Source organism: Callithrix jacchus, chromosome 13 (assembly GCF_049354715.1).
Source record: "Callithrix jacchus isolate 240 chromosome 13, calJac240_pri, whole genome shotgun sequence".
Classification (NCBI taxonomy): domain Eukaryota; kingdom Metazoa; phylum Chordata; class Mammalia; order Primates; family Cebidae; genus Callithrix; species Callithrix jacchus.
This window is the reverse complement of record NC_133514.1, coordinates 88884167-88911510: the sequence shown is the minus strand read 5'-3', so window position 1 is coordinate 88911510 and position 27344 is coordinate 88884167. Positions and strand designations below refer to the sequence as shown.

Here is a 27344-nt window from a genome sequence, read left to right as displayed (position 1 = left end):
CTCTACCCAGGGTGGGGTTAGGAAAGGTCATTTCTCTCTTGATAACAGTGATTGGAATAAATGATGAAATCCGAACAGACAAACTAAAATATATACACATACACTGCAGAAGGAAAGATATTACAAATATCAAGTCTAAATCTCTAGGAGGTGAGATTGTAAGTGGTATAATCTGGGGAAAAAGTGTTTTTTAAAAACATAATTATGAAACAATTTACATACATTTTCCAGGTACTTAGACAGCACAAGGCAACACATTGATTTTAATTCTTTTCCTTTTAGGTGGAACGAGGAAGCCCCAAGAGCTGTTTCTTATTTTTGGGGTCTGTACTCTGTGAAGTCAATTGGGTTAGCGTTCTCTCTGATGCCTGGAATCCCAGTCCTCACCCAGAAACCCGCAGGATGATTGTCTGCCTCCTTTTTATGATGATTTTATTGGCAAAGGAAGTTCAACTGGTAGACCAAACAGTAAGTTTGGGAAGTTTATGGCAAAAACCTGGCGAGGCTGCTTAGATCTTTGCTTTCTACTAGGTTGTAGTTTTTCAGTTGTTTTTCCACTGCCCCTATCAGTATGAACAGATGCTTGGCATGTGAGACGTACCTTTAACCAGATGCCTGATTTTCTTGGATAGCTCATTATCTGATTCTAAATTATGCAAAGAACCACACTGAGTTAGAATATATTAATCAACTTTATTTTACATCTCATAAAATCTCTTGTATGCTTCTTGAAGCCATTTTGGCATGTCCCACCAGAACAGAGAGTTCTTTTGAAAGAAAAGAACTTTGGTTCCAAATACTTAATAAATCTTAATATGAATGTGTTTTTGCCAAGACTTTGGTTATTGCTCTCACTAGTACACCTAATTCGAGTAGATACTTGACATCATAACTGTCCTGTGCTTACCATAGGCTGTCTTAGTGGTTATTCCACAGACTACTTAGCGACACACATTTCTGGTAAAACTGGGGCTCTGGAACTAAAGGAATATGTGTTTTATTTTTAGGATTCACCTTTACTTAATCTCCTTGGACAGACAAGCTCACTTTCATGGCATCTTGTGGATATTGTGTCGTACCAGAGTGTGCTAGGTTATTTCAGCAGCCATTACCCGCCATCCATCATCCTGACAAAGGAATCTTTTGCTGAATTAATCATGAAGCTCCTAAAAGTGTCTGCAGGCCTTTCCATTCCTACTGACAGCCAGAAGCATCTCGTAAGTTGAGAGGTAGTTTAGAAGGTGGGGACTTTTCTTGGAGATTGGTAGTAACGTAAGTGCTACAAAGGACAGTCTTGAACCTAGGAACTGCTCAGCAGAGGAAGTCACAGGATGTGTATTATTATACACTCATATTTTGGCCCTGGAGATCTTTTGGGTTGAGTTCTCCCTTTGGGTGAGCCTTTACTTACTAGCAGTGTCACACGTTGATGAAAGGTCAAAAGGATTGAGAGCTGCCAGTAAGCTACTGGTTTCATGATCTGAACATTACTGGCAACAGAATAGCAGGCAGGGAGGCTGGGTGGTAGTATGAGCTTGAGGTCTGACAGGGCAAGTCTTTCAGTTTTCTTATCTAATTAGAAATAGTACTTTGCAAAGGCTGGGCATGGTGGCTCACGCCTGTAATCCCAGTACTTTAGAAGGCTGAGGTTGGCGGATCACCTGAGGTCAGGAGTTCGAGACCAGCCTGGCCAACATGGTGAAATCCCATCTCTACTCAAAATACAAAAATTAGACAGGCATGGTGGCAGGTGCCTGTAGTCCCAGCTACTTGGGAGGCCGAGGTGGGAAAATTGCTTGAACCCAGGAGGTGGAGGTTGCAGTGAGCCAGGATCACACCACACCACTGCAATACAGCCTGGGTGACAGAGCAAGACTCCATCTCAAAAAAAAAAAAAAAAAAAGTACCTTGCCTCAAAGTGGTGTTGTGAGGATTGAATTAGATAATGAACATAAAAGTTTTTGGAAAAGTTTCCGGCAAGTAGTTAGTGTTTGGTTAATGTTGTTATTCTTACAGTAAAAAAGGAAGAGTATTCTGCCAGAATTTGGGAAAACATGGGCCCTGGCCAAAGTGTTACCATAGATTTACCTTTTACTAGAGACAGGGCCCTTGGGCCATGTGGTCCCCTCTACTCCCTACCCAAGCATTCAGTGCAGTGCCATACTCCCAGGAAATGTGCAGTTAACACTCCTTGCTTGGATTTGTTTGAATGATTTTTTTTTTTTTTTCTGTCAGGATGCAGTTCCAAAATGCCAAGCTTTTACTCATCAGATGGTTCAATTCCTCAGCACTCTGGAACAAAATGGAAAAATCACCTTAGCAGTCCTAGAACAGGAAATGTCTAAGCTCTTAGATGATATCATTGTCTTTAACCCGCCCGGTAAGTGACCATTCAGAACTCCTGTATTCATTCAGTCAATGCATTCCTGCTGTGTGTGAGGCACTGTGAGATCAGGAGGACGTTCAGGACACTGGCACTCCTCTTTCTAGAGAAGCAATGGTCAGACAGGTGTTTGGACACCAGGGACTCAGCGGTGGGGAAGGATTGACCCTGACAGATGCTGGTGTGTGTTGGGCGAGACTGTGTTAAGTTACTTGATGGGATCTAATGATTGGGAAATTCAGACACCTTCCAGTGAGCTATATTTCTAGGAATTTTGGTCTTTAACTGGGAGGGCACTTCAGAATCACCTGTAGACTTGTCAAGAACCTGTGTATGGAGAACTTGTGCTCCTGGCAGTTCGGTAGACTAGACATGCTGACTGCCTCTCCTGCTGAAGACAAGTGGGTGCTGGATGAAATGCTTTTAAGAAACCAGAAATTTAATAAATCTCCGGTTTATTAAAGTGGCAAAAAGGTAAGGAAATCTCAGAGGCCAGAACCTAAGTGAAAGGAGAAACCCATAAATGTAGGTGGAGTACTGAGACAGCTGTCACCCTGAAGAATTTTGCTGAATATGTTTAGATATTAGGGGAAGGCGTTGAAGCCCAGGGCCTGCCTAAGATAGGAGTCTAAAAGGAAATCCCATACATAATCCATAGGGTGACATTTTCACTGTAAAGATGAGCTAGAAGTAAACCTGCTCCTGTGAGAGTAAGGCAAAGACAGTTATCCGTTTTTGCCTTGTTGTTAGGTTAAATGTTTATGTGGCAGGAAAAGAGATACCAATTTTAAGAATTGATAACAAGCTGACCCTCATGTGGTTTTGAAGCAAGAATTCAGGCTACCTAGGTTGTTAAAGTCAGCAAAACCTAAAGTGCAATAAAATATATATATAAGTCAGCAATAATAACAACCACCTCTCGGTTGGCACTGCCACCAGCATTCGGCAAAAAGCAACTATAGATCCTGTTTGGAGAAACCAGTCTTTAACTCAAGCCTCAAAGTTCCAAGAAACTCATAGTAAAAAAAATCACAAAAAAAACAGCAGTGTCAGATATGAAATGATTAAAGATAGTGGAATAGTTAGTATAGTAAGCCAAAAAGGTATTTTTATTATATGCTGAAATAAGAGAGAATTGAAGATCTCAGTAAGAAGCAAGGGATTGTAGAAATACGCAGATTTGAGAGACTTATTTATTTTAGAAATGAAAAATATGAAGATAATAAACTTAACAGATAAGTTCAAAGATAGATTAAACCCATCTGAAGAAAAATTGGTAAACTGGAAAATAAATCTGAAGAAAATACTCAGATTGCAGCACAGGGGAACAGAGAAGGAATGTAAAAGTGAGCTGAGCATGGTGGCACATGGGACTACTTGGCAGGAGATTGAGGCAGGAGAATTGCTTAAGGCCAGGAGTTCGAGGCCACAGGGTCCAATGATTGTGTATGAATAGCCACTACACTCCAGCCTGGGCAACATAGTGAGACCCCTTCTCTAAAACAAGCAAGAAGACCATGAAAGTGAGGTTAAAGGGCACAGAAGGTAGGCTGAGAAGGTCAGTAAACATCCTGTTATCCAAGTGGAATTCCAGAAGCAGAGGAGATACTTAACTGGGGAGAAGCAATATCTGGAGTTAGCATGGGTGAAAATTTTCAGGGCTGATGAAGACAACAATCCTCAAATTCAGTAAACCCAGCAAATCCCAAACAAGATATAGAGAAAAAATTCAGACTTGTGTACACTGTAGTTAACCTGCAGAAGCACCCGTGGCAAAGTTAAAAAAAACAAAAATGAAAAAACCCTTTACATCCAGGAAGGAAAGGCAGATTGCCTACCAAGGAGCAGCGTTTAGACTGATGGCTGACTTCCCAGTATCGAGTAACAGAATCTGTAAGGCAGTGGAATAACAGCTTCAATATGCTATGAGAAAATGACTCATAACCTAGAATTGTAAACTAAGAAACTACCCTTTAATGACGAAGGTGAGGTAAAGAACCATAATTTCATTCAGCACTGAGAGAGTTTGTCCCAGTAGATGTCACTAAAGGAAATACTAAAGCATGCTCAGTAGGAGGTTGAGTTAAAAGTGTTCTACAGGAGGCTGAGGCAGGAGAATTGCCCGAACCCAGGAGGCGGAGGTTGCGGTGAGCCAAGATCGCACCATTGCACTCCAGCCTGGGTAACAAGAGCAAAACTCCATCTCAAAAAAAAAAAAAAAAAAGTGTTCTAAAGTTGTACTGTTTAGTGGGTCAAGAGATTAACTTGATACCTTGATAAAGTATGACTATAAAAATTTCAAGAACTTAACCAAAAGAATAGAAATTAAAATGGACAATTACCAAGTTAGTAGAGGGAGATCAAAAGGAATGTCTAAAATGTGTTCAGTCCAAAGAAGGCAAGAAAGGAAGCCTGGAGAAAGTGAGAAAAATAACCAGAATAAGGTGATAAAATTCAAATGTGTTGGTAAAGAGACTAATGTTCAAAAGACGTTAGTTAAAAGACAAAGATTGTTAAAGTAGATTAATAACCAACAACGTCTAGCTTTAAGCTGTTTATAAGAAATACATCAAAAGCATAAAGATATAGAAAGCTTTCCACAAGGTGATTATATCAGGCAAATATTAAAATACAAAGCTGGCATAGCATATTAATATCAGATAAATAGAACTGTAAGGCAGAAAACTTTGTAAGAGCCAGATGATCTCTAACTGTGTATTTCTGCCCAAGTTTGAGACAGATGAACTGTTATTATCTCTCTCTCTCAAACTTGTTTTTTAAGTCCTGGCTTCATAATAAGGAGGTCGCACAGGAAGATCAAGTGAAGGTTTATTTAACCCTGCATAAGTAGATGAATTTGTTTTGATAGATGTGATGAATAAGATCTCTCTCTCAATTTTTTACCATTCCTATTGTCGTAAATACTGAATCCTTGTTGTGTGAAAACTACAGTTCTACTCCTTTAAAAAAAAATGTCCCCAACTTAAGGAAAGCTAAAGAGTTTGCAAAAATTATTCTGGTCAACTCTTAGTCAACAATATTTTCTGTTTCTGAGTATGAAAGAAGGAATCTACCTCAGTGACCTTCTGTTATTTGAAATTCTCTTGTAAGATAAATCTGTTCTTTTTCTTAAATTCCTCTTTGCCTCCAATTTTTTTCAAAAAATTATCAGTCTGTTTATTTTCCTTATTTAAATAACAAAGAAATAATAGAGCTACTATTAGGAGCCTTTACAAAGGTTTTCCTTATATTTATATTTAGTTTTAAGTAATAACCTTTCACGTGTGTAAATCACCCTAGAATATTGACATTGGTGGCAGTGATAGTGAGTACTATTGCTTCTTGGTTTACTGAATGACTGGTGAGATCTACATATTTGGTTTTCCAGGAGTAAAGGATGGAAAATAGAGACTGACTAGGCATGTTCTGCTAAGTTACTCTTTCACGCCAGCTTCAGATTTGTCTATTTATTAAAGTATTGCTCTGCTATGCTGCTGTACCCAGGGAACTCACTGTAGTTCCTGCACTTACTCTTATAAACTGTGTACTGCATTCTATACAGAGAAGCTCAATGCCATCCAGAACCTTCCTTCCGGTCCCTTGCAGTCAGCTACTAGCACTGTAAAATCTGCCTGGAGAGCAGCTAAGATTGAAGCACTGTTATTCTCCTGATTGCATGGATATCACCTTTCTGGTAGCCATTCTTGAGTGTGTCTATGTTCCTTTCAGACATGGACAGCCAGACCCGCCACATGGCCCTCAGCAGTCTCTTTATGGAAGTCCTGATGATGATGAACAATGCGACTATTCCAACAGCAGAGTTCCTTCGGGGCAGTATCCGGACCTGGATTGGCCAAAAAATGCATGGGCTGGTGGTGCTGCCCCTTTTAACAGCAGCCTGCCAGAGCCTGGCGTCTGTCCGCCACATGGCTGAGACTACAGAAGCCTGTATCACTGCCTACTTCAATGAAAGTAAGAGGAGGTCACCTTTCGCTCCCATTGTATTGGTCTTTTCCAGAAAGATTAAAGCATTGTCATCAGGAGATATCTTTCCAGATCCTTCCCAGTGAGGGATTTGCCATTCTAATTTTCTGCTCTGCAAATGTTGTGGACATTTCTGAATATATGTATTTTTGATAAGGATCTGCAGTTAGCGTGAGGACCTGTGGCCATGTCTGTTGGTACGATCATGTTTCAAGGGAAAAAAAGCTCTAATTCACTTCACATTTGTTTGGGAATGTGAGACATGCAAACTGTGTTATGTCACGGGCCAAGTCATAGTTCTCAAAACAAATGCTGTAAACCAGAATCTATATCATCATGATCCAGGAGGTTACTTTTCCCTGTTTTTGTCACTTTTGGTAAAAGGAGTTTTCATAGAAGTTTTTAAAATTGCTGCTTATCAGATCTTTTTAAAGCATTATGAAGGGCTCATTCATACTCCTTTTTAAAAATCTTTTCTACTTTCTGCCTCTAAACTCTGAGACTCTGGAAGTAGCTTAATCTGATTAAGAATTGCTGAAGAATAGGCCAGGAGTGGTGGCTCACACCTGTAATCTCTGCACTTTGGGAGGCCGAGGAGGGCGGATGTTTTGAGATCAGGAGTTTAAGAGCAGCCTGACTAACATGGTGAAACCCTGTCTCTGCTAAAAATACAAAAAAATAGCCGGGCATGGTGATGCATGCCTGTAGTCCCAGCTACTTGGGAGGCTGAGGCAGGAGAATTGCTTGAACCCAGGCGGCGGAGGTTGCAGTGAGCCAAGATCACGCTGCTGCACTCCAAGCTGGGCGACAGAGTGAGACTGTCTCAAAAAACAAAACAGAATTGCTGAGAATAGCACTTCTCAACTCTGCTATCCAGATACACATCATACTGCAGTCAGTGGGAGAGAAGGAGGGGTAAAAAGGAGAGCTACTGGAGCGAGGATCCAGGAAGTGCCCACAACTTGCCATCTGCCCTGTCCTGACCACCCATGAATAGCATGTGTCCACCCATAGAGGTGGTGTGCATGGCACCATGCCATCCTCACTCCCCCAAAGAGTGGAGAACCATTAGGATAACACTGCTATTCCAAACTCATCAGTGTTACTAAAATCAAACAGTTTCAATATGTGAGTTAAACTAAGCTTTGATAACTAAAACTACTCATGGATTAAGTGGTAACAGTTTCCTGTGGAAAAGCATGAGTGTTCATATGTTCTTAAAAAGGGTATTAAAGTTAAAACTCTTAACTGACCAGGACAGGCAGTGTCTACATGTGTTTTTAAGGACCATAATGTGATAGAAAGCTGATTTTTACCTATGCAGCCCTGAATTCTGATTTCTTAAATCTTTCTTGTGGCTATGCTGGGGACAGGCATCTGGCCCGAGGGCTTCCCAGTCCGAGCCCTGAGGTACGTTTCACTTTTGCAGCCTCCAGGGTCATGAAGCTCATTATCTCATAGATTGCTATGTCAAAAAAACAAATGAAGCTTAAAGTGAAAATATTCGCTAGAGTTGTCAGGTAATTAGATTCCTGCCTATATCTTGATATCTCTCTCCCCTTCGTGTTCTAGGCTCTCTCAAACAGAATTCAGGATGGGGCCCCATTCTGGTGTCCCTTCAGGTTCCCGAGCTCACCATGGAAGAGTTCCTGCAGGAGTGCCTCGCCCTGGGCAGTTACTTGACACTTTACGTCTACCTACTTCAGTGTTTAAACACCGAACAGACTCTAAGGAATGAAATGAAAGTGCTGCTTATCTTAAGCAAGTGGCTGGAACAGGTGTACCCAGGGTATGTTGGCCCTCAGGCTGTGACATCAAATTTGCTGTATCTGGTTAACTTGGAATTTAGAGTTTAAGTGTAGATTTAAGTACACAGAACCAAGTGATGCATAAAATATTAGATTTTAAGGTATGGTGACATATGTTTTGGAAATATTCTTTTTTTTTTTGAGATGATCTCTTTCTTTCACCCAGGCTGGAGTGCGATGGCGCAATCTCAGCTTCCTGCAACCTCCACCTCCTGGGTTCAGGTGATTCTTCTGTCTCAGCCTCCCGAGTACCTGGAAGTACAGGCATGTGCCACCACGCCTGGCTAATTTTTTGTGTTTTTAGTAGAGACTGGGTTTCACCATATTGGCCGGGCTGATGTCGAACTCTTGACCTCGTGACCCACCTACCTCGGCCTCCCAAAGTGCTGAGATTACAGGTGTGAGTCACTGCGCCCGGCCTGGAAGGATTCTTAATTTGATGGGCCAGTTTTCTGAGCAGATTTTTTGTTTCCTGAAACTGGCATTTTGAAACAACAAGCATCAGTTTTCTTACCAGTTAAGTCGAGACAGTAACCCCTACCTGATAGGGCTGTTATGAGGGTTAAGTAGAAGCACAGAAAGTCCATCACAGTGGCGTGGAGTAAGTGTCCATAGATGGTGGTGGTTCTAATCCCATTGCTTTATTAACATTGGCCGTTAGTCTGTGCTTTTGAAGTCCTGAATGTCTCCTATCCTTAAAACTCTGATGTGGACTTGCAGTTAAATGGGAGTGGAAAAAATTCATTTCTAATTTTATTTTCCTCCGGTGCCTCCCCTAGCTCCATGGAGGAAGAGGCAAAGCTATTTTTGTGGTGGCACCAAGTCCTGCAGCTGTCCCTCATTCAGACAGAGCAGAATGACTCCGTCCTGACAGAATCTGTCATTCGAATTCTGCTCATGCTTCAGAGCAGGCAGAGCCTCGTGGCTGAGGAGAGGCTCAGCTCCGGGATCCTGGGGGCGATCGGGTTGGGCCGGAAGTCGCCCTTGTCTAACAGGTGAGGAAGCGCCTTTCTAATACTGTTCTTCTAAATAGGCCTCAGACATCTGTACCTACTTACAGGTTGTGATACTTTCGTAGGTTTTTCGACTTAGGATCTAGGTTTTCCAGAAAGATTAATGGAAAAAAAAACCCACCAGAGCCTGATTACATCTTTACATTCTAAAAAGCATTTTTATTTTTTCTTACCTTTTTAAAAAATTTTAAGTTCAAACAGTATTTTTAATAGTGTCTCCTGTTGTGTTTTGACTTTGTTACCTAACTGCACTACTGGTTTCTTTTTGGTTTTGAGCCATTCATGAATGGTATGTGAGCTTAGTTTAAAAGCCAAGTCAGGCCGGGTGCAGTGGCTCACACCTGTAATCTCAGTGCTTTGGGAGGCCGGGTTGGGCAGATCGTGAGGTCAGGAGATTGAGACCATCCTGGCCAATATGGTGAAACCTCATCTCTACTAAAAAAATTAATAAATAAAAAATACAAAAATTAGCTAGGCGTGGTGGTGTGTGCCTGTAGTCCCAGCTACTCAGGAGGCTGAGGCAGGAGAATTGCTTGAACCTGGGAGGCAGAGGTTACAGTGAGCCAAGATTGCACCACTCTACACTAGCCTGGTGACAGAGTGAGACTCCATCTCAAAAAAAAAAAGCCAAATCAGCTGGGCACTGATGCATTCAGAAAAATCCAAAACCTGTGAAGGACTCAGTTTGGTGAACATTAAGTTGTCAAGCTGGGTTAATATCTGCTGGTGGCCAGATGTAGTGGTTCACGCCTGTAATCCCAGCACTTTGGGAGGCCAAGGCAGGCAGATCACTTGAGGTCAGGAGTTTGAGACCAGCCTGGCCAACATGGTGAAACCCCATCTCTAACAAAAAATACAGAAATTAGTCAGGCATGGTGGTGCACGCCTGTAGTCTCAGCTACTCCGGAGGCTGAGGTGGGAGAATCACTCGAACCTAGGAGACAGAGATTGCAGTGAGCTGAACTTATGCCATTGCACTCCAGCCTAGGCAACAGAGTGAGACCCTATCTCAAAAATAAATAAAAATACAAACACAAATACAAAAATTAGCTGGGTGTGGTGGCAAGCATCTGTAGTCCCGGCTACTCAGGAGGCTGAGACAGGAGAATTGCTTGAACCCGGGAGGCAGAGGTTACAGTGAGCTGTTATCATACCACTGCACTCCAACCGGGGTGACAGAGCAGGACTCTCTCTCTCTCTCTCTCTCTCTCAAAAAAAAAGGTCTTTTGGTAAGAAAGATAAGTAATGAGAAACAAGTCTGGATTTTTGTTGCAAAAAATCCCAAGGCATGAAAGAATTTGCCAATAGCTTCCCATTTTCTCTCATAATACTTACATCATGGTTTTCTTTTCAAGCCCCTGTCAGTGTTGAAGAGTTTGCAGACTTGATGATGTCAGCATTCTTGTGGAATAGCCCATTTTGGTGGTGTTGCTTTGGGAATCACTCATTCCAAACCAGTTTACATCACGTTTCTTTGTTTGCGGTGAACTTAACAGGACTGTTGTGATTTTGTTTTACTTAAATTTGGCTTGTGTCTTTTATTCTTTTTTAAAAAAATTACGATAAGATACACATAACTTAAAACTTTCCATGGTACCTGTTTTAATATGCACGGTTCAGTGACATTTAGAACATCCACAGTATCACCGCAATCTAGCCTCAGAACATTTTCATCACTCTACTACACCCATTAAGTAGGCACCTCCATTCCCTTCAACTCGCACTCTCTGGCAACCACTAATTGACATTATGACTTTATGTATTAAATCCTGTTTTGGACACTTTATATAAATGGAATCATATAATGTGTGGCCCCTTATGTCTGACTTTTTTCACTTAACATAAAGTTTTCAAGGTTTATTCATGTTATAGCATGTATCTGCACTTCATTTTCTTTTATGGCTGAATACTATTCCATTGTATTCCACGTTTTGTTTATTCATTCATTAGGTGATGGACATTTGGGCGTTTGGATTGATGGACCTTTTGGCTATTGCAGATAATGCTGCTATGAGCATTTGCTTACCAGTTTTGTTAGAACATCTGTTTTAGTTTTTGGTGTATACCCATGAGTGGAGTTGCTGGGTCCTCTGGTAACTCTATGCTTCAATTGTTGAGGAACTGCCAAACTGTTTTCTCTAGAGCCTGCACCATTTACACTCCCACCAGCAATGTGCAGGGGTTCCAGTTATTTCCCATCTTTGCCAACACTTTCATTCTTGAATCTGAATTATACATATATTGTTTGGATGGTGATAGTGGATAAATTCTTCTTGATCATATTTAAGATTTTCCTGAGAAGGTGAACAGCACAGTAGATCTTGAAATGTGTTAATCTTGTTTTGTGATAGAAAATATGGTGTTTATTTCAAAATGCTTACTTTACTAATCATTTACTTCTCCCGACCTCTCCCTAATGCTGAAGGTTTCGAGTGGTTGCCCGAAGCATGGCTGCCTTCCTTTCAATTCAGGTTCCTATGGAAGACCAAATCCGTTTGAAGCCTGGCTCTGAGTTACATCTGACCCCCAAAGCTCAGCAGGTCAGTATATACAATGAAGGGTTAGAAGTTTGCTCGCACATCTTCCCTAGAAGGCAGGGAGGTGGCAGCTGTAGCCTGTGGGCATCACGACATGGTGGTCTGTGGTGATAGCACAGTGTTCCCTTTCACGGTGTTTCAGTAGTGCCCTACTTATTAGAAAATGATTACATGTGCCCCCCTCCAGATTTTTGTAGGCAGTTGTCTAGATCACTGTTACTGTCACTGCAGAAGAAGTAAGGTCAAAGGAAAGCCTGTCTAGGATTAAATTTGGTTTTGACAGTGTGAATACGCACTGATCTACCCCAGGCTTGGGCTGAGGCAGGGGCTGGAGCTGGGGGCTAGGATCTCACACAGAAGATGTGACTACAGATGGGATGAATGGAAATAAGCTGAACTTTAGCTTAGAACCGAGAAAGTAGTTCCTGTTTTGTGAGTCTGAAGGTTGGCTATTGTTGGCTGATGCTAGAATAACCTAACATGGACAGAATGGTAACTATGAGAGATGACAGCTTCTTCTAAAAACATGGAAGGCCGCATTCCTGTAACCTGTGGACATGCTGGTCAGGTACAAAGGTGCACAGTATAAAATGATGGTCAGCATTTGTGAGTACTTCCTATGTGCCAAGTATTGTTATAAGTTTTAACTTGATCAATATTAATGAGTTAAAGCTTTAACTAATTTAATCCTCATAACAATGCTATAGCACGGAAACTATTTTATTTTTTAAGACAGGGTTTTATTCTGTTGCCCAGGCAGGAGTGCCGTGGTGTGATCACACCTCACTGCAGCCTTGAACTCCTGTGCTCATCGATCCTCCCACCTTGGCCTCCCAAGTAGCTTGCACTACAGGCATGCACTGCCACTACTGGCTAATTTAAATTTTATTTTTGTAGAGACAGATCTCACTTTGTTGCTGAAGTTGGTCTCAAACTCCTGGCTTCAAGCGATCCTCTTCGCCTCAGCCTCCCAAAGTGATGGTATTATAGGCATAAGTCATTGCATCCAGCTGGGAACTGTTATTATCCTGGTTTTTTGGAAGAGGAAAGAGAGATAGAGAAAGGCCAAGTAATTTGTCTCAAACCACACACCCTAAGCATTGGGCCTGGAATTCACACTGGCTGGTCTGGCTCCTGGTCTTACCCATTCCCCACTCTGTAGGGCTGTCTCTGTAAGTGGTCAGAGCTTAAACACCCCAGCCCCTCTGCTGGGGCAGCTTTATCATGTTTAAGCCAGCTACGTACAATGTCAGATCTTGGTTATTAAGAGCAAGGATCAGACAGAACAATTAGCAGGTTCTTCATAGGTATCTAGGCTTATAAAATACCTGTTAGTTGTCACTTACTGCCTAGGCAGCTGCTGTTTGAATCCCCTATTGTCTTACATGAAATGGCACAGTGGGCAGATTAATATCCTGAGGGCAGGTTGTGAAGTCAGTGAGATGCAGGGTGTATTTGAGAAGGCTATGTCTCCTGTGGCCACCAGTACCTGGAGGGTCAGTTTCCTGCTTTAGCTGGGGGCCCCAGGCTGCCCAGGCCTGGCCTCTTTGCCTGCATTTCTTAGACTTCAGGCGATGACTCCTTCTATGTCCCATACATATTTGTCGTCAGGATTTTCAGATTTAAAGAAAGTTATCTTTTTAGAAAATGATTATTCTTAGGTAAACTGTCAAAGTAGACTGTTTGGGGGACTAAATTTAAAGAAGGAAAGAAGAGGGAGAGAGAGAGGGAGACTGTGGTTCATGGGAATGCCTGTCCCAATTGATTGCTATTCTTAAATTAAACTGTGTTTACATAGGTCTTAATTTGGTACCCAGATGCCTTCAGTTTATTTTCAACCTAAAGACTTCCATCTACAGCCCTCCTGGTAGTTAATTTATAAAATTCTAGTTTATTATCCTCAAAAAAATAATTGTTTTTGAATCAAGCACATTCCATCTTCTAATACATATTTTCTAGTGCAGTGGTTTCTGTAAAAGGAACCAGGAGGGAGTGGGGGACTCCATGGTGGGGGATGTGCCCCGGTGAGGAGGAGGACACCGTCAGAAGCCTGGGGGTGGATGAGCTTATTAAGTTGGAAAAAAAATTCTCCACCCTCAAGAGCCACTGTTGATTTTTTGTTTTCTCCATAGACAGTCTCTTCCCCTTCTCTTCTCCTACTCTGAAGAAAGGAATAATCAAAATTATGAAGTCAAAGAATGTTTTTCTTTCCTTCTTCTGAAGAGAGGCATGGGAACACTTTCTGCCATGATTTTGTGTCATTTGTCAGATGGATTCGGGAGGAATCTGATCTGTACTTTATGCTTGTGGGTTGATTTAACAACCTTCTCACTTGCTCTTGGCAGCAGTTAGTAACTGGTTCCTCTAGAATTCCTTTCCGTTATAGTTTCATGTGACATTATCTCATAACCTAGGAACATACCCAAAAGCAGAGGCTGGTGCCTGGGATTTCCGGTTGGGATCAGGAACGGAAGAAGCAGACAATCTGGTGGGGAGGACCCCACAGCTGGGACTGGGGAGAACAAGGACAAGGCAGGCTTTAGAAACGGGTGTGACAGATGAGGGGCTGGCAACAAGAGCAGCCTGCCACAGCAGTGGCTCTCAGTAAGGAAAGGTTGGGAAATAGCACAGAACAGGAAGAGGGAAGGCTGGGTGTGGGATGCTGCAAAGGCTAGAGAAGCTTGGGCTGCTGACCTTGTTCTGGTTGTGGTAATCACCGTCTGCCTTCCAGGCTCCTAACCTCAGTTCTGTGGCTTCCTTCCCATAGGGCTCACAGTTGAAGTACATAGTAATAATGGGTGTGCTGCACCTGTGGCAGTCATGTTACGTGCCTCTGTGGAGTTAACCCTCTCGTCTTCCATGTCTTTTAGGCTCTGAATGCTCTTGAATCCATGGCAACAAGTAAGCAGTACATTGAATACCAGGATCAAATATTGCAAGCCACTCAATTTGTAAGGCATCCTGGCCATTGCCTTCAAGATGGGAAAAGCTTCTTGGCTCTTCTCGTTAACTGTCTGTATCCAGAAGTGCATTATTTGGACCACATACGATAGTAACACTGAGGCTCTTGGAAAACCCCGTTGCTGTTTATGTTTACATTTAACTCTGCTATTACATAAGTAACTTTGCTCAATTTCACTGCAGAACGCAGTTCGGCCAATGTGTAGTTGACTGAGATGCAAGTTGGGAGACATTAGATATTAGATAATTCTGTGTGCGTGTGTGTGCGCATGTGTGCGTGTGTGTGTGTGTGTTTTCTTAGCTCTTAAGACCTTCTGGGGACTTTTTAAGTTTTTATGTTTCTCCGCAAGAGAAACTTACTAAGTTCCACTTGGGTCCAGAGCCACTCATGGCTGCCCAGTGTCATCTCACAAGACCTCCAGATGGAGTTCTTTGTATGTTTCCACTTCTGTCTCCGTTTTATTTAAATGTTCCAGATCTGACAACCTTGGAAGTCACATAGTACTCTTACTTTTAAACCCCATTTGTGTTCCTTTAAAGTAAAAAAGTCAGTTTTGAAGATTTCTTTATTTCTCAAATGTGGGGAAATACAATAGCTTTAAAGTATTGTCTTTCTCAGAAGGGAGTAAAAATGCTGAGTTAGTTAAAGTGGGTCATGTGTAAAATATGACCACTTGATCGTGGTTATAGTGGGCAGTAGAGATGATGACAAGTCCATTTCCATCCAGCCACGTGTCGTCATGGAGAAGGAGCTGCCTGTCTGAATCAGAGTGGCAAGCTGGCCGTCTGGGAGGAGCCTGTTTTGCACAGATGTTTTGTTTGGTACACTTGGTGAGGAGTGCAGACAGGGCTGACTCTCCAGTCACCAGAGTCCCTGCATTCCCTCGGGCCCTGACCCTTGCCTCATTTGCATCACTTGCCCCTGTTGACACCTAAGTTTGCACTCTTTGATAGACACCACATTTGGTATCTGAAAGGCTTACTGTCAGGAGACTGAGACCGAGGGAGACTGAAGACCTGATTCTCTGTTCCCTGCTTGTTTTTTCACTTCATATTTCAACTCAGATGAGGCCAGTGGACCTGCTGAAACACTTGTCTGTGGAAACTGGTTCAGGTCAGGAGCTCTACTGAAATTTGGCTTTTTTTCAATAGCCACGTGCCTTCTGTTGTTGACAGTTCATTCATTACCAAAGCCTGGGTGTAACTTTGCCTTGTTCCGTGGCCATCTTCTTGCTCATGTTACTTCTCCCAGGAATGAGCAGTTTGACTTCTGTCATCACGTTCCTCATTCTGTCAGTTCTAGATGGATTTTGCCTGCACAGCTGGCTTAATGTGTCTTTATGTGTGGGTAGTTTGTAGCTCGAGAATATTTACCTAAAATTATCTAAACAGCTACCAAGAACGTTTATAGGGGTATAGTGATGGAGTTAACAGAGTGTTAATCTCTTCTCAGATATCCTTTTGGAATGCTTCCCCCAAAATTGGGAAGTTGGGAGGAGCTTTTCTTTATTTCAAATTTCTTTAGTTGGACAGGACTATTCTGTCTTACACACATGCTTTGCAGCTCTGATAAAGAACATCCCTCTTCCGTCTCTTGAGTTTTACAGGCCACAAAACGTCCATCTCAGAGGGACTGTCTCAACTTTTCTTATTTTTGCTTCTCTCCATTTTCAAAATCAGTCATCTTGTTCTGTGTATATGAAAATTTGAGAAGCTGTGGACAGTTTAATAGTCTGATCTGGCAACAGTGATTTTTATTTGGAAATATTTTGTGTTTTCTTTGAGGAGGATATAATTATTGATATCCTAGAATGTGAAATTTTTGAGTGACAGTATGTACATTTTAAAGAAAATTATGATCTGTATAATGTTTTTGGTCTGTAAAAATTATAAAAAATAAATAAATCTTTGGCTGTAACTGGTAAGAATTAAGTTATAGGGATATCATATTATCTTGTAAAATGCTTCAGCTGTTAAAGTTTATGTCGGTTTTTATGCCTGATGTCATCTAATTTATTTGACATTGAACTTCATTCATCATCAGAGATGGTCAGTAAAAGCTCTTCCTCTTTAACTCCTTCTTGCTTAACCTTGGAAGGTTGACTCAAAACTCATAGGTTTCTATGGGAAACTCTGGGCTAGGAACGTGTTATAAAGACACTGACAGTTCAGACATGGCCATGCTGCTGTAGCCTCCTGGGAAAGAAGGGCGGCAGAGAGACCAGCCTGCCCATTGTCTTGAAGGGGTAATGAACCTTTGCCTGAAAAAACTGTTGGCCTCCAGAGAGCACGGGGCTATGGGTTCGGAATCAGTGATGGGTGCTGCACATCAGTATTGGAATCAAGCAAGACCAAGGCCTCATGGACTGAGCAGCGTGGAGGGTGAACTGCTGCAGGCTCCAGACTTCACCTTAGGGCGGCCAACAGTGGCATCGGGACCTGATAATAAGGATGTCTAACAGCTTCCTGGGAGCAGGAGGAGGCAGCCTTCTGGTCACCATGAAAAGCATCTCTCTGGCTGTCCATCACTCCCCATCCTGCAGTGCACAGGTGGGTTGCAGAGGCAGACTGCATCTCTGAATCATGTTGTCCCACCACCTATTAATAGAACAAGTGAAGGTCAGGATGCTGGAACACACCAGACATGGAGGGAGGTCCTGCCTGATGAGTCTACACAGCTGTCTACACAGCATGACAGTAGCAGTGGAGCCGGGACCCACCTGTACATGTTTCTAAAGCTCCTGCACACTCAAGTCCTCCAAGGCATGACTTGTTTCTTAGACTCACCACCCGTTTGTTGGTTCAGTCATCCCATACCTCTGCCCCACTGGGGTTGTGTGCCTGAGTCTCTCACTTCTTTGAGGGGAAGTAAAAGTCCTGAAGATGAAAACCCAGAGACCAGCCTAACTTCCTTTCAACCAAGTGATGGCCTTCTTGTTCCTCCCAGTTCATCACCAAAAGCAGCATGTCCGTGTCCTACAAGCCAAGAGTGTTCATGTCCTTGCTCCTTTCAAATGAAGGTGATACACACGTTTTCACTGAGTTTTTATTCCTGAAATTCTTTCTTCTGGAGCAGGAAGCAAATGTCCTGGAATCATAGACTTTTAAGGTCAGAAGGGTCATTCAAGTTCATCTAATGCCCCTCTCTGCAGGGATCTTCCCGGCTCTCCTTTACCCCTGTCCAGTGCCTGGTGGTCCAGCCTGTGATGGGCAGGCCCACGCTGCCATTGGCAGGCTCTGTAGTTCTGCTTTCTATTGAACTGAGATGTTTCCTGGTCACATTGCCTATTGGTTGTGGTTCTGCTTAGAGCAGTTCAGGTTGGGGCTGCTTTCTTGCCCCTCCTTGAGGCAGACTTTTAGACATTTCCAGTTTTCATTCCATGTCTGACACCACTTCCACCCCACCCCCTCACCTTTTAGTCCTCTCCAGGTTAAATCCCCCAGTGTCTTTTGTTAGTCCTTTTCCACCATCATGTCTAACTGGGCTGCAATTTGGGGAAAGTGTCCAAATTAGTCCATGTTATCCTAAGAGGGGTATGCCCAGGATTAGCAAGGCCAAGGCTAGGGTGAGACAAATGAGGCACTGGGGCACACAGTTAAGTCGGTGCTTTCCTGCAGGTGCCAAGAGGGTGCTTCCTTGTATTTACACCCATGGTGCCTCCCTTACCTCACTCTGGCTCCGGTCCTGGGGTTAAAGTCGTGCCAGTGTGGTCCAAGCAGTTTAATTCTCTCTCCTAGATGCTTGGGCAGCATCAGCTTTCAGTAGCTGTGCCCCGTGTTGGGCACATTAAGCTAGCGGCAAGTTCAGAATGCAGACCTGAGCTTAACATCAGCTGTTCCCCAAGACAGATGTCATCCCACATCTTCATGACAGGCCTAACAACAAGGCACTTTGCCCTTCATCCTCTGCTACTACCTGCTCTTCATATTGGGCCAACTGCACAGCTTATTTTGAGATACTAGCTGATCATTTTTCTGATCAGTTAACTTTGTCTTATTAAGCAAAGCGGAGAATATAATGTTGGGAAATAAGTGTGTTGTTTAAAAAAAAAAATAGTATCTCCTGCCATCTTCCAAGTGTCTGGGTCATACTGGGTGAAATTCTAGACTTACTAACGCCGACTTCATTCTGGTCCAGTTTCCACAGCATGCCTTGGGCATCAGTGTCCAGGAATAGCTGTATTTGAGGTTTCCTTCACTCTGGTAGGTTCCTGATTAAAGTAACTTGAAGAAAAAATTATACTACTGATCCTCTTTTGGGATAATGAAATTGCTAAGGAATATTGTTGATTATAACTTTTATTTTTTAATGTACAGATGTAATATCTCTCACTGAGCACTGAGAGTTAGAATTTATTTTTCTTTCAGTAGTTTAAAATCATTAATGTGGAGACACATACTTCTTAAGTATGTTCAACTCTTTTTCTTCCCACAAATCTAGTGTGAACTTTAAAAACCACAACTCTATTTTGAACTTTAAATGTGCAATATTCACTACTTATTCATTGTTCAGCTTTTTTCATACTTGTACAAAGGGTGAGTTTTTATGTCATGGTGAGAAACAGGAAGAAATGACAATTGGTTAAGTAAAATTCTGCAAATAAACTAGATTCAAGTTTAATTTACACATGGTGGGCATGTCTCATTGTTTCCTGCAAGTTGGTTGACAGTTTTTTCATCCGTAAATCACAATAAGAAAAATTTTTTATGAGAAACTTTGAAATGGATAGAGTCTTCATTCTGTGACCTTTCACCACTATGGGTGAGGCCTCTAATTTCAAATAGAAGTTTTAACTTGAGAATTTAAGAACTGGCAGGGACAGGAGACCCACCTGGTGATCCCAGCGAGGTCAAGAAGTCTATACCATGGCCTTGGGCTTGTTATAGCCCAGAGCCATGTTACAGCCAAGAGCAGGGCCATAAGAGTTGCACAAATGAGGTGGGAGTGGGGGTGCTTCTGGCAGTGTAACCCCAGCTTGGTCCTGGTCTGCTGGGGAAATCCACCTTCAGTGATAGGAGGGCCAGGGAGTTCTTGGTGTTATTTTTCACTCACATTTGTAAGATACACTTTGAATGGGCCAAGGTGTGGAGAAGGGTCTGCACATTCCATTTGAAAATAACACCAACGCCTTTCTGGGAGTGGGTTATGGCTCCTTCATCCTTGTCTAAGCTTGGTAGCTTTGAAACCAGAGGGAACCACAGGATTTAAGGGTTGGAAAGTGGCCTAGAGGCAGGTTGTCTCACTTCCTTCTCATGCAGCCTTCAGCTTAACTGCCTCCAGACCGGTGCAGACACTCTGAAAGGAACGATCTTTCTCCAAAAATGCTCCTCTTCTGAAGACAGCCCTTTTCCCTCTTGGTCTTTCCTTGCCAGCCTAAACTTTTTCAGGAAACAGACCCATATTCCTGGTCCATTGGTGAGAGTGGACTAAGTTGGTCTCTGACTTGGACACCATATTTTAATGTAGTCTAAATTTGTGTCTTAGATCAGATTTACCTTGGAATCCCCCAGCCTTCTCTAGTTGACCTGCTCTCTGCCACTTCCTGCTTAATCAGCATTTCTTAAGGCCTCTTCCTCTACTTCCTCTACTTTTTCCTTTCCCCAATCCTTCCCCTTCCCCACCCATCCTGCTCTTCCTCACCCTGAGATCACAGTCAGACTCAGCTGCCTCTGCTGGAGGTTCAGAGGTGAGTGTCCCCATAGGGACCTTCCTGGGGAATCTTCAGCTCTGGTGGCCTTTGAGGTCATTAGCAGTCAGGACTTGTTATCAAACAGAGCATAGCACTTACCTGGCTCAGTAAGGTCAAATGCTCCACGCCAAGGATTGCGGTAGGAGAAAGAAAGCTGTTTATTGTTTTTGTTGGGTGCCAAACAAGGAGAACTGGGCAGCTCACACTTAAATCCTGGCCTCCCAGATGGGGTTTTAAGCGGGGTGAGGTAGAAGTTATAGGCAAAGTCATAAATAAATACATGGAGGCTGTATATGGCTTTGACCTAAAAGTGGGACATCTCAAAGCAAGGGCGCATGGGTCAAGATTCTTTGATTTGCAATTGGTTTAGGAGGCAAAGCTTGTCCAAAAATTTGGGATAAGCAGAAAATAATGTTAGCTCTGGCTCGTGGGCCTGACCTACTCTAGGGCCCTCAGGAAGAAATTTAGTACAAAGGACAGAGATCAAAGTTCAGTTCTCACTTTCCCTTTACCTGAGGCCTGTGTGGCAGCAGGATCCATTTGGCGGGGGTCTGGGTTTCAGAAAAACAACTCGGGCATATGTGAAGATTTTTATCTGTAGTTTCTATAGGGGAACAAAATGTCCTGCAATTCTAACTTTCTTGGCTATTATGCAAGCTACTATTAATCTTTTTTCTTATCAAGTTGTTTATTTACTTCTCAGGACTAGCTGGAATTTTTTTGAAGGAAATCAAGATTTTATTTCCATGCTTAGGGAAACCCATAGGCCCCTAAGAGGAGTCCCTGTTCCATCTCAGACTTGGGGATAAGCTGTGGAGGAGGAAGGCCTGGGAACCCAAACCCTGAAAACCTGGAGAGTCCCCACCCCAAGTAATTCTGTACCCTTGTATTGGCAGATCATGTGTTTTTTTGGTTCCTGAAATACGGAGGAAGGAGCCCAGGGGAAGGGGAAAGAACTGGGAGTGAAAACAAGGGAAGAAGGCAGCAGGTGATGTGGAAGGCAGGCACACTGCCAGGAGCTGGACCCAGAGCTGCCAGCCCTGGATTCTAATCACAGTTTTGTTGCTAAACTCGTATGTCCTTGGCCAGATTGTCAGATGCATTTGAACCAGAGCAACTCCATCTTGAGTAGGGTCTGGGTAAAATGAAGCTGAGACCTCCTGGGCTGCATTCTCAGGAGGTTAAGTCATTCTTAGTCACAGGCTGATGAGATAGGAGGTTGGCACAAGATACAGGTCATAAAGACCTTGCTTATAAAACAGGTTGCAGTAAAGAAGACGTCCAAGACCCAACAAAACCAAGAGGGCGACGAGTGACCTCTGGTCATCCTTACTGCTACACTCCTACCAGCACCGTGACAGCTTACAAATGCCATGGCAACACCAGGAAGTTACCCTGTCTATAAAGGGGAGGCCTGAATCATCCACCCCTTGTTTAGCATATCATCAAGAAATAACTTAAAAAGAAAAAAAAGGGCAACCTGTAGCCCTCAGGGCGACTCTGACTTTCTTAAACTTGCTTTCGCTTTGCACTGTGGACTCACCCTGAATTCTTTCTTGCTCAAGATCCAAGAACCCTCTCTTAGGGTCTGGATTAGGATTCCTTTCTAGTAACAAGATCTCTTTCCTCCCTGGGGCTTTCCCTCATTTTAAAATGAGGATAATTCCAGTCTTACCTCCTGGGTTCTTAGAACCCATGAGATCTTTTTTTTTTTTTTTTTTTTGAGACAGTGTTTCGCTCTTGTTGCCCAGGCTGGAGTGCAGTGGCACTATCTTGGCTCACTGCAACCTCCGCCTCCTGGGTTCAAGCAATTCTCATGCCTCAGCCTCCTGAGTAGCTGGGATAACAGGTGCCCACCACCATGCCTGGATAATTTTTGTATTTTTAGTAGAGATTGGGTTTCACTATGTTGGCTAGGCTGGTTTTGAACTCCTGACCTCAGGTGATCCGCCCACCTTGGCCTCCCAAAGTGCTGGGATATAGTATGAGCCGCCATGCCTAGCCCCCACTGAGATCTTATAGGGCTTCGGGGATTGCAGGGGGCCCAGAAACATGAGGGGCTGTTATTAAGGAGGGGGTGGGACTAGACCTAAGTGACCAGCACTGGAGCTGGGGACAAAACCCAGGACCTCTAACTCTTGTCTAAGGAGCCTTCCAGCCTGAGGCCTCTGTGACTGGTGGGGGACCAAACACCCACTCTGACCCTGGCTCTCTTATCCTGTCTGACCAGTGAGGTGCAAGTGAAACTCAGCCCACAGAGTCTCCAGCCAAGTCATTTCCATCTCAAGGCAGGGCCTACTTTCACTGCAGATGAGCCCCTGGGCAGTTTCTTCTCATGTAGCTACATCTAGTTTTAAATTTCAGTGGGCAGCAGGGAATGTGTGTTGGGCTCTCGGTGGACACGGGAGATCACCCAGGTAGTTGTCGGCCACTTCCTCTCACTGCTGTCTTCAAAGTCTGGTGGGCACTGACCACAGAGGGAGGCCTGCAGGCTGCAGCCTGCTCAGCAGAAGCCCCTGGAAAGAGCAGTGTTCATGGAACGCTGTGCCGAGGCCAAGGAAGGCTCTAGCCCTGTACCCTACACTACAACAGGAACTCCAGTCTTGAAAACACCATGTCTTTCGGGTCATTACTCTCCTTGACTCTGTGCCCCAGGACACTGTGCTGACTCAGCCTGCCGCTTGTGTCTCTGGTCTTTGTTGCCAGCGACAGAGCCTGAGTACTCTGAGAGGGAGGGCAGGGGAAAACAGGCAGCTCTGCTCCACCCAGGCCCCTTACAGGGACAGTGCTAGGCTCTGAGGTCAGCCCAGAGGGTCTGGGAGGGCTGAGTGCTATCCCCTCACCACCCTCCCCTCTCACCCTAGGAGCAGCTGCTTTATCAGGAGGCCAGGCTGGGGGCTGCCTGTGCACTGTGTGTGGTTGTTAAACGGGGTGCCAGCTGGCTGTCCCTCCTCAATGTGCTTCCCACAGCTGTCACTGCATCTGAAACCACGCCATCAGAGGTGCGTCCCTCTGAGGAATGGTGCTTCTTCCGGTCCCAAGAAGCCCTGCTTCAAAGTGCCAGTACCGCAAGAGGGTAAGTATCAGCTATCACCAGCTGATTACCTGGCACCCTTACACATCTGCACTGCCATGCTGACGCCAGGCACACCCAGAGCTGCAGTCTCAACCATTAGCTTAAGAATCACCTGGAGTCAACTGCTTCCTGCTTAAAAACAACAAACTCAAAAAGGCATTTTGAAGACAGTTGGGGAAATCTGAATATGGACTGTAAAGGGATACTGAATTCAAGTTAATGATCTCAAGTGTGGTGATGGTATTGGGGTGATAGAGGAGAATATTTAGGGGTCAGGTATTTAAGGCTGAAGAACTGATGTCTGCTGCTTACTCACTAATGGGTCAGCCAAACACATACAGGTACATTAAGCAAATATGGCAAAATAGGAGTTGCCACTGAATGGAGGGGGTAGGTCCATGGGGGGTTAGCTAACTTTTTAAAGCCTTTTGGGTGTCTGTTAAAAAGATCATAATACAAAGATAATACAAAATCACCTGATTATTTAGAATTCCAGGCCTTCTCCCTCCACATCCCTGCCCCCAACCTGTAGCTCAGCAGGCCCTGGTGGTGCTCAGATGGGCACTTGGACAAGCTCTCCAGGTGCTCCTGACTCGGGTGCCCCTCAGAGCCCACTGAGAGACACTGCTGAGTGCCCAGGGCTCAGCCTCAGAGCATTCTGGCTCTGAGAAGGCAGTGGTCAGATGGGTGAAACCCACCATGCTGAGTACAAGAAGCCCAGCACTGAGCTGGAGCTGTGGGCCACTCTGGTTCCCTTCTGTACTCTCATCCCTGCTGGGGGCAGCACTATGCACCAGCTTGAGGCATCCTACTGCTGCAGGCCATGCCCTGCGTCTACCCTCATCCTCCAGCAGCTTTCAAGCACTTATGCACCATGCTGGCTCCAACCTCGTGGTCTTTGCTCAGACTGTTCTTTCTGCTGAGAGCCTTTCTCACCTATCTCCCAACCCCTATTCTCCCCCTATAAACTCCCCCATTTGCATAGCTAATGCATACCATCCATGTATACTCTTCCAGGAAGCCTTCCCGAGATGGGCCAGTTATCCCTTTTGGGTGCTCCTATAGCACCCTCAGCTACCTCCACTGTGGCCCTTACCTGATTTCCACTTACTGTGCCACTCACTGGTGTGAGAGACTCTCTAGTCTCCCTGTGGAGTTACCCAGTGCTGTTCCCAAGCGTTCCTGGCTTTCCCCGTCCAAGTAGCATGTAGCATTGCACTGCCTGGTCTCTTACAGGTGTGTGGGACACATGGCTAGTTCTGACTCATGATCTGCTATCACAAGGGGAGGCCCTCCAGGACTTCCTCTTAACCTCTCATCCAGCAATCACAGCATCAGAGATGGTGGATCCCTGGGAGCTGGGTCCCTGATAGCAATCATGAGCAACACCTCCCTGCTGATCTGCAATGGGCATGTAGCTTTGGACAGAAAGAAATACCTGTTGTTTTCAACCATGGTGACTTGGGGGGTGGTTTGTTATCACAGCACAACCTAGCCCACCCTGATACAGATGCCGTATTCATTTTTGTCCCCAAAGATCTAGCCTGATTCTTAGCACAAAGCAGATCTTAAGAAATAATTCCTATTGCAATTTTTCTTGGCTGTGAAACTGGCCTCAAAGACCAGGCAGATGTTGCAATACACACCACTCCTGTGTCTGTAACTTCTTTCCTGGTGATGCAGGACTCTCCATGGAGGTGCCCCAAAGCATCCCTATACTAGGAGATATACATACTCCTGTGACCTCTTAACAGCTCAGGATCCTGGATGAATCCCAAGTTAATCAGGAGCTACCTCTTGCCCTGGTGAAGGCTCTGGTGAGGAGTGGAGCTTTGCAACCCACTGGCCTGCGTAATAACTTGTGAAGATCTTGTGAAGATTCCTTGACCTTCAGACCATCTGCCTGGAAAAAGCATCGCTGCCTCTTTCTTTAAAATATATTTTTAATTAGCATGGGTATATAATAGCTGCATAAATGTATAGGGTACATGTGGTGTTTCGATACGGGCATACGGTGTGCAGTGATCAAATCAGGGGGATTAGCGTATCCAACACCTCAAGTATTTAACATTCCAGTTCCACTCTTAGTTATTTTAAAATATGTAAGTTGTTAAGTATAGTCACCCTCTTGTGCTAGCAAATACTAGATCTTACTCATTCTTCCTAACTGCTATCCTTCCCAGCCCGTCACCCATTATCCTATTATCTCCGTGAGTTCAATTTCAACTTTTGTTTAGCTTCCTCATATGAGTGCCAACATGTGATATTTAGCTTTCTGTACCTGACTTATTTCCCTAAACATAATGGCTGCCAGTTCCATCCATGTTTTTGCAAGTGATAGGATTTCATTCTTTTTTATGGCTGAATTATATTTAATTGTGTTCATTTTCTTTATTCATTCATTCCTTGATGGACACTTAAGCTGATTCCATATCTTGGCTATTGTAAATAACACTGTAGTGAAGTACTGGTATCTTTTTCAATATACTGATTTCCTTGCTGATGGATTCCCAGCAGTGGGACTGCTGGATTATATGGTAGGTCTTTTTTTTTTTTTTTTGACAGAGACTCACTCTATTGCCCAGGCTAGAGTGCAGTGGCACAATCTCAGCTTACTGCAACCTCCACCTCCTGGGTTCAATTCTTCTGCATCAGCCCCCCAAGTAGTTGGGATTACAAGTATGTGCCACTATGCTTGGCTAATTTTTGCATTTTCAGTAGAGATAGCGTTTCACCATGTTGGCCAGGCTGGTCTCGAACAGCTGACCTCAGGTGAACCGCCCACCTCGGCCTCCCAGAGTGATGGGATTATAGGCGTGAGCCACCATGCCTGGCCTATTTTTAGTTTTTTGAGGAAACTAGGATTCTCCATGTGGCTGCACTAATTTACATTCTCATCAATGGTGTATGGGGATTCCTCTCTCTCCACATTCTCACCAGCATTTGTTACTAACTGTCTTTAGGATAAAAGCCGTTGTAACTGGGTTGTAATGTCTTGTTCCTGGCCTCGTTAGTCCCTAGCCTGTGGCCCTTTCCTCTTGCCAGCTCTCCTAGGACTCCCTAAATCTCCCTCCTCTCCCTAAGCCCCAAGAACTTATTCACCCTTGGGGCATAAATAGGGAAGCAGCACCCCTCAAAGTCAGCCTGGCCACGTAAGGGCAAAGGGGGTGAAGTTGCCAGTGCATTTGGACTTTGCATGCCCTGAGAGGTTGCAGGTCAGAGAGAGGTCAGAGCCGTAGCTGCTTTACCCACAGGGACCCTCCAGCCAGACCTCCCCTCAGATCTCCTGGCTTCAGCCCCTGAGACAATGGTTCCCAGATGCCTTGAGAGAGGGGAGCTTGGCTTCCTTTTCCTAGGGGTCCCAGCTCAAGGCAATGCAGGGCAGCTGATGGGGCAAGAGTTGGGCAGAGGGTGTGGGAGAGTCACAGTGGAGATCCCGGGGGCATGGGGGAAAGGCCCCAGGTCTCTCCCTGCCACCAAATTTCCAGGATTCGATGTTCCTCTGACTACAGGTTCACACAGCCCCTGCCCCAGGCTTGTTGTCTGGAGCTCTGTGTTCTCTGTGACACTGCTGCAGGGGCCACACTTCTGCATGTCCAAAGGTCACTCTGCAAGGAGGGGCCTGTCATGCCCCTCGCGAGTAGATGGCTTTGTGCTTTCCAGAGCCCTTCACATCCATTGTTTCCTCAGACCTTGGCAGGCCAGAGGGAAGAATATTATTGTCCGTGTTCAAGAGTAAATGAACTGAGGCCTAGAGAAGGAAGAAAGTGTCCCAGGTCCACACAGCAAGTCGGCGACAGAGGAGGACAAGACTGGGCCTCCAGACCTGTAAACAGTTTCCTGTCTGCTTTACTAGACCAGGTGTTCTAGGTAAGAAAGGGCAGGGGAACAT

The 27344-nt window shown here is 44.2% G+C and overlaps 1 protein-coding gene and 1 long non-coding RNA gene across 3 annotated transcripts in view; one reads left to right on the top strand and one right to left on the bottom strand.

Annotated features, from left to right (window-relative positions):
• The window catches only part of EPG5 (ectopic P-granules 5 autophagy tethering factor), a 118023-nt gene extending 98712 nt beyond the window's left edge, over window positions 1-19311 (top strand). For both annotated transcript variants that reach the window (XM_017963447.4, XM_002757218.6), the window contains exons 37-44: window positions 283-468; window positions 1008-1217; window positions 2236-2380; window positions 6113-6355; window positions 7940-8156; window positions 8955-9170; window positions 11614-11728; window positions 14596-19311. In XM_017963447.4, the coding sequence (XP_017818936.3) occupies window positions 283-468; window positions 1008-1217; window positions 2236-2380; window positions 6113-6355; window positions 7940-8156; window positions 8955-9170; window positions 11614-11728; window positions 14596-14778 (1515 nt within the window). In that variant the 3' untranslated portion in view covers window positions 14779-19311. The remainder of the gene's footprint in view (window positions 1-282; window positions 469-1007; window positions 1218-2235; window positions 2381-6112; window positions 6356-7939; window positions 8157-8954; window positions 9171-11613; window positions 11729-14595) is intronic.
• On the bottom strand, window positions 12626-14524 carry LOC144579053 (uncharacterized). The gene is made up of 3 exons (XR_013525877.1): window positions 14420-14524; window positions 14148-14237; window positions 12626-12753 (listed from the first exon to the last, which is right to left on the bottom strand). It is a non-coding gene; the product is annotated as an uncharacterized LOC144579053 (long non-coding RNA).
• Window positions 19312-27344: the final 8033 nt, after the last annotated feature.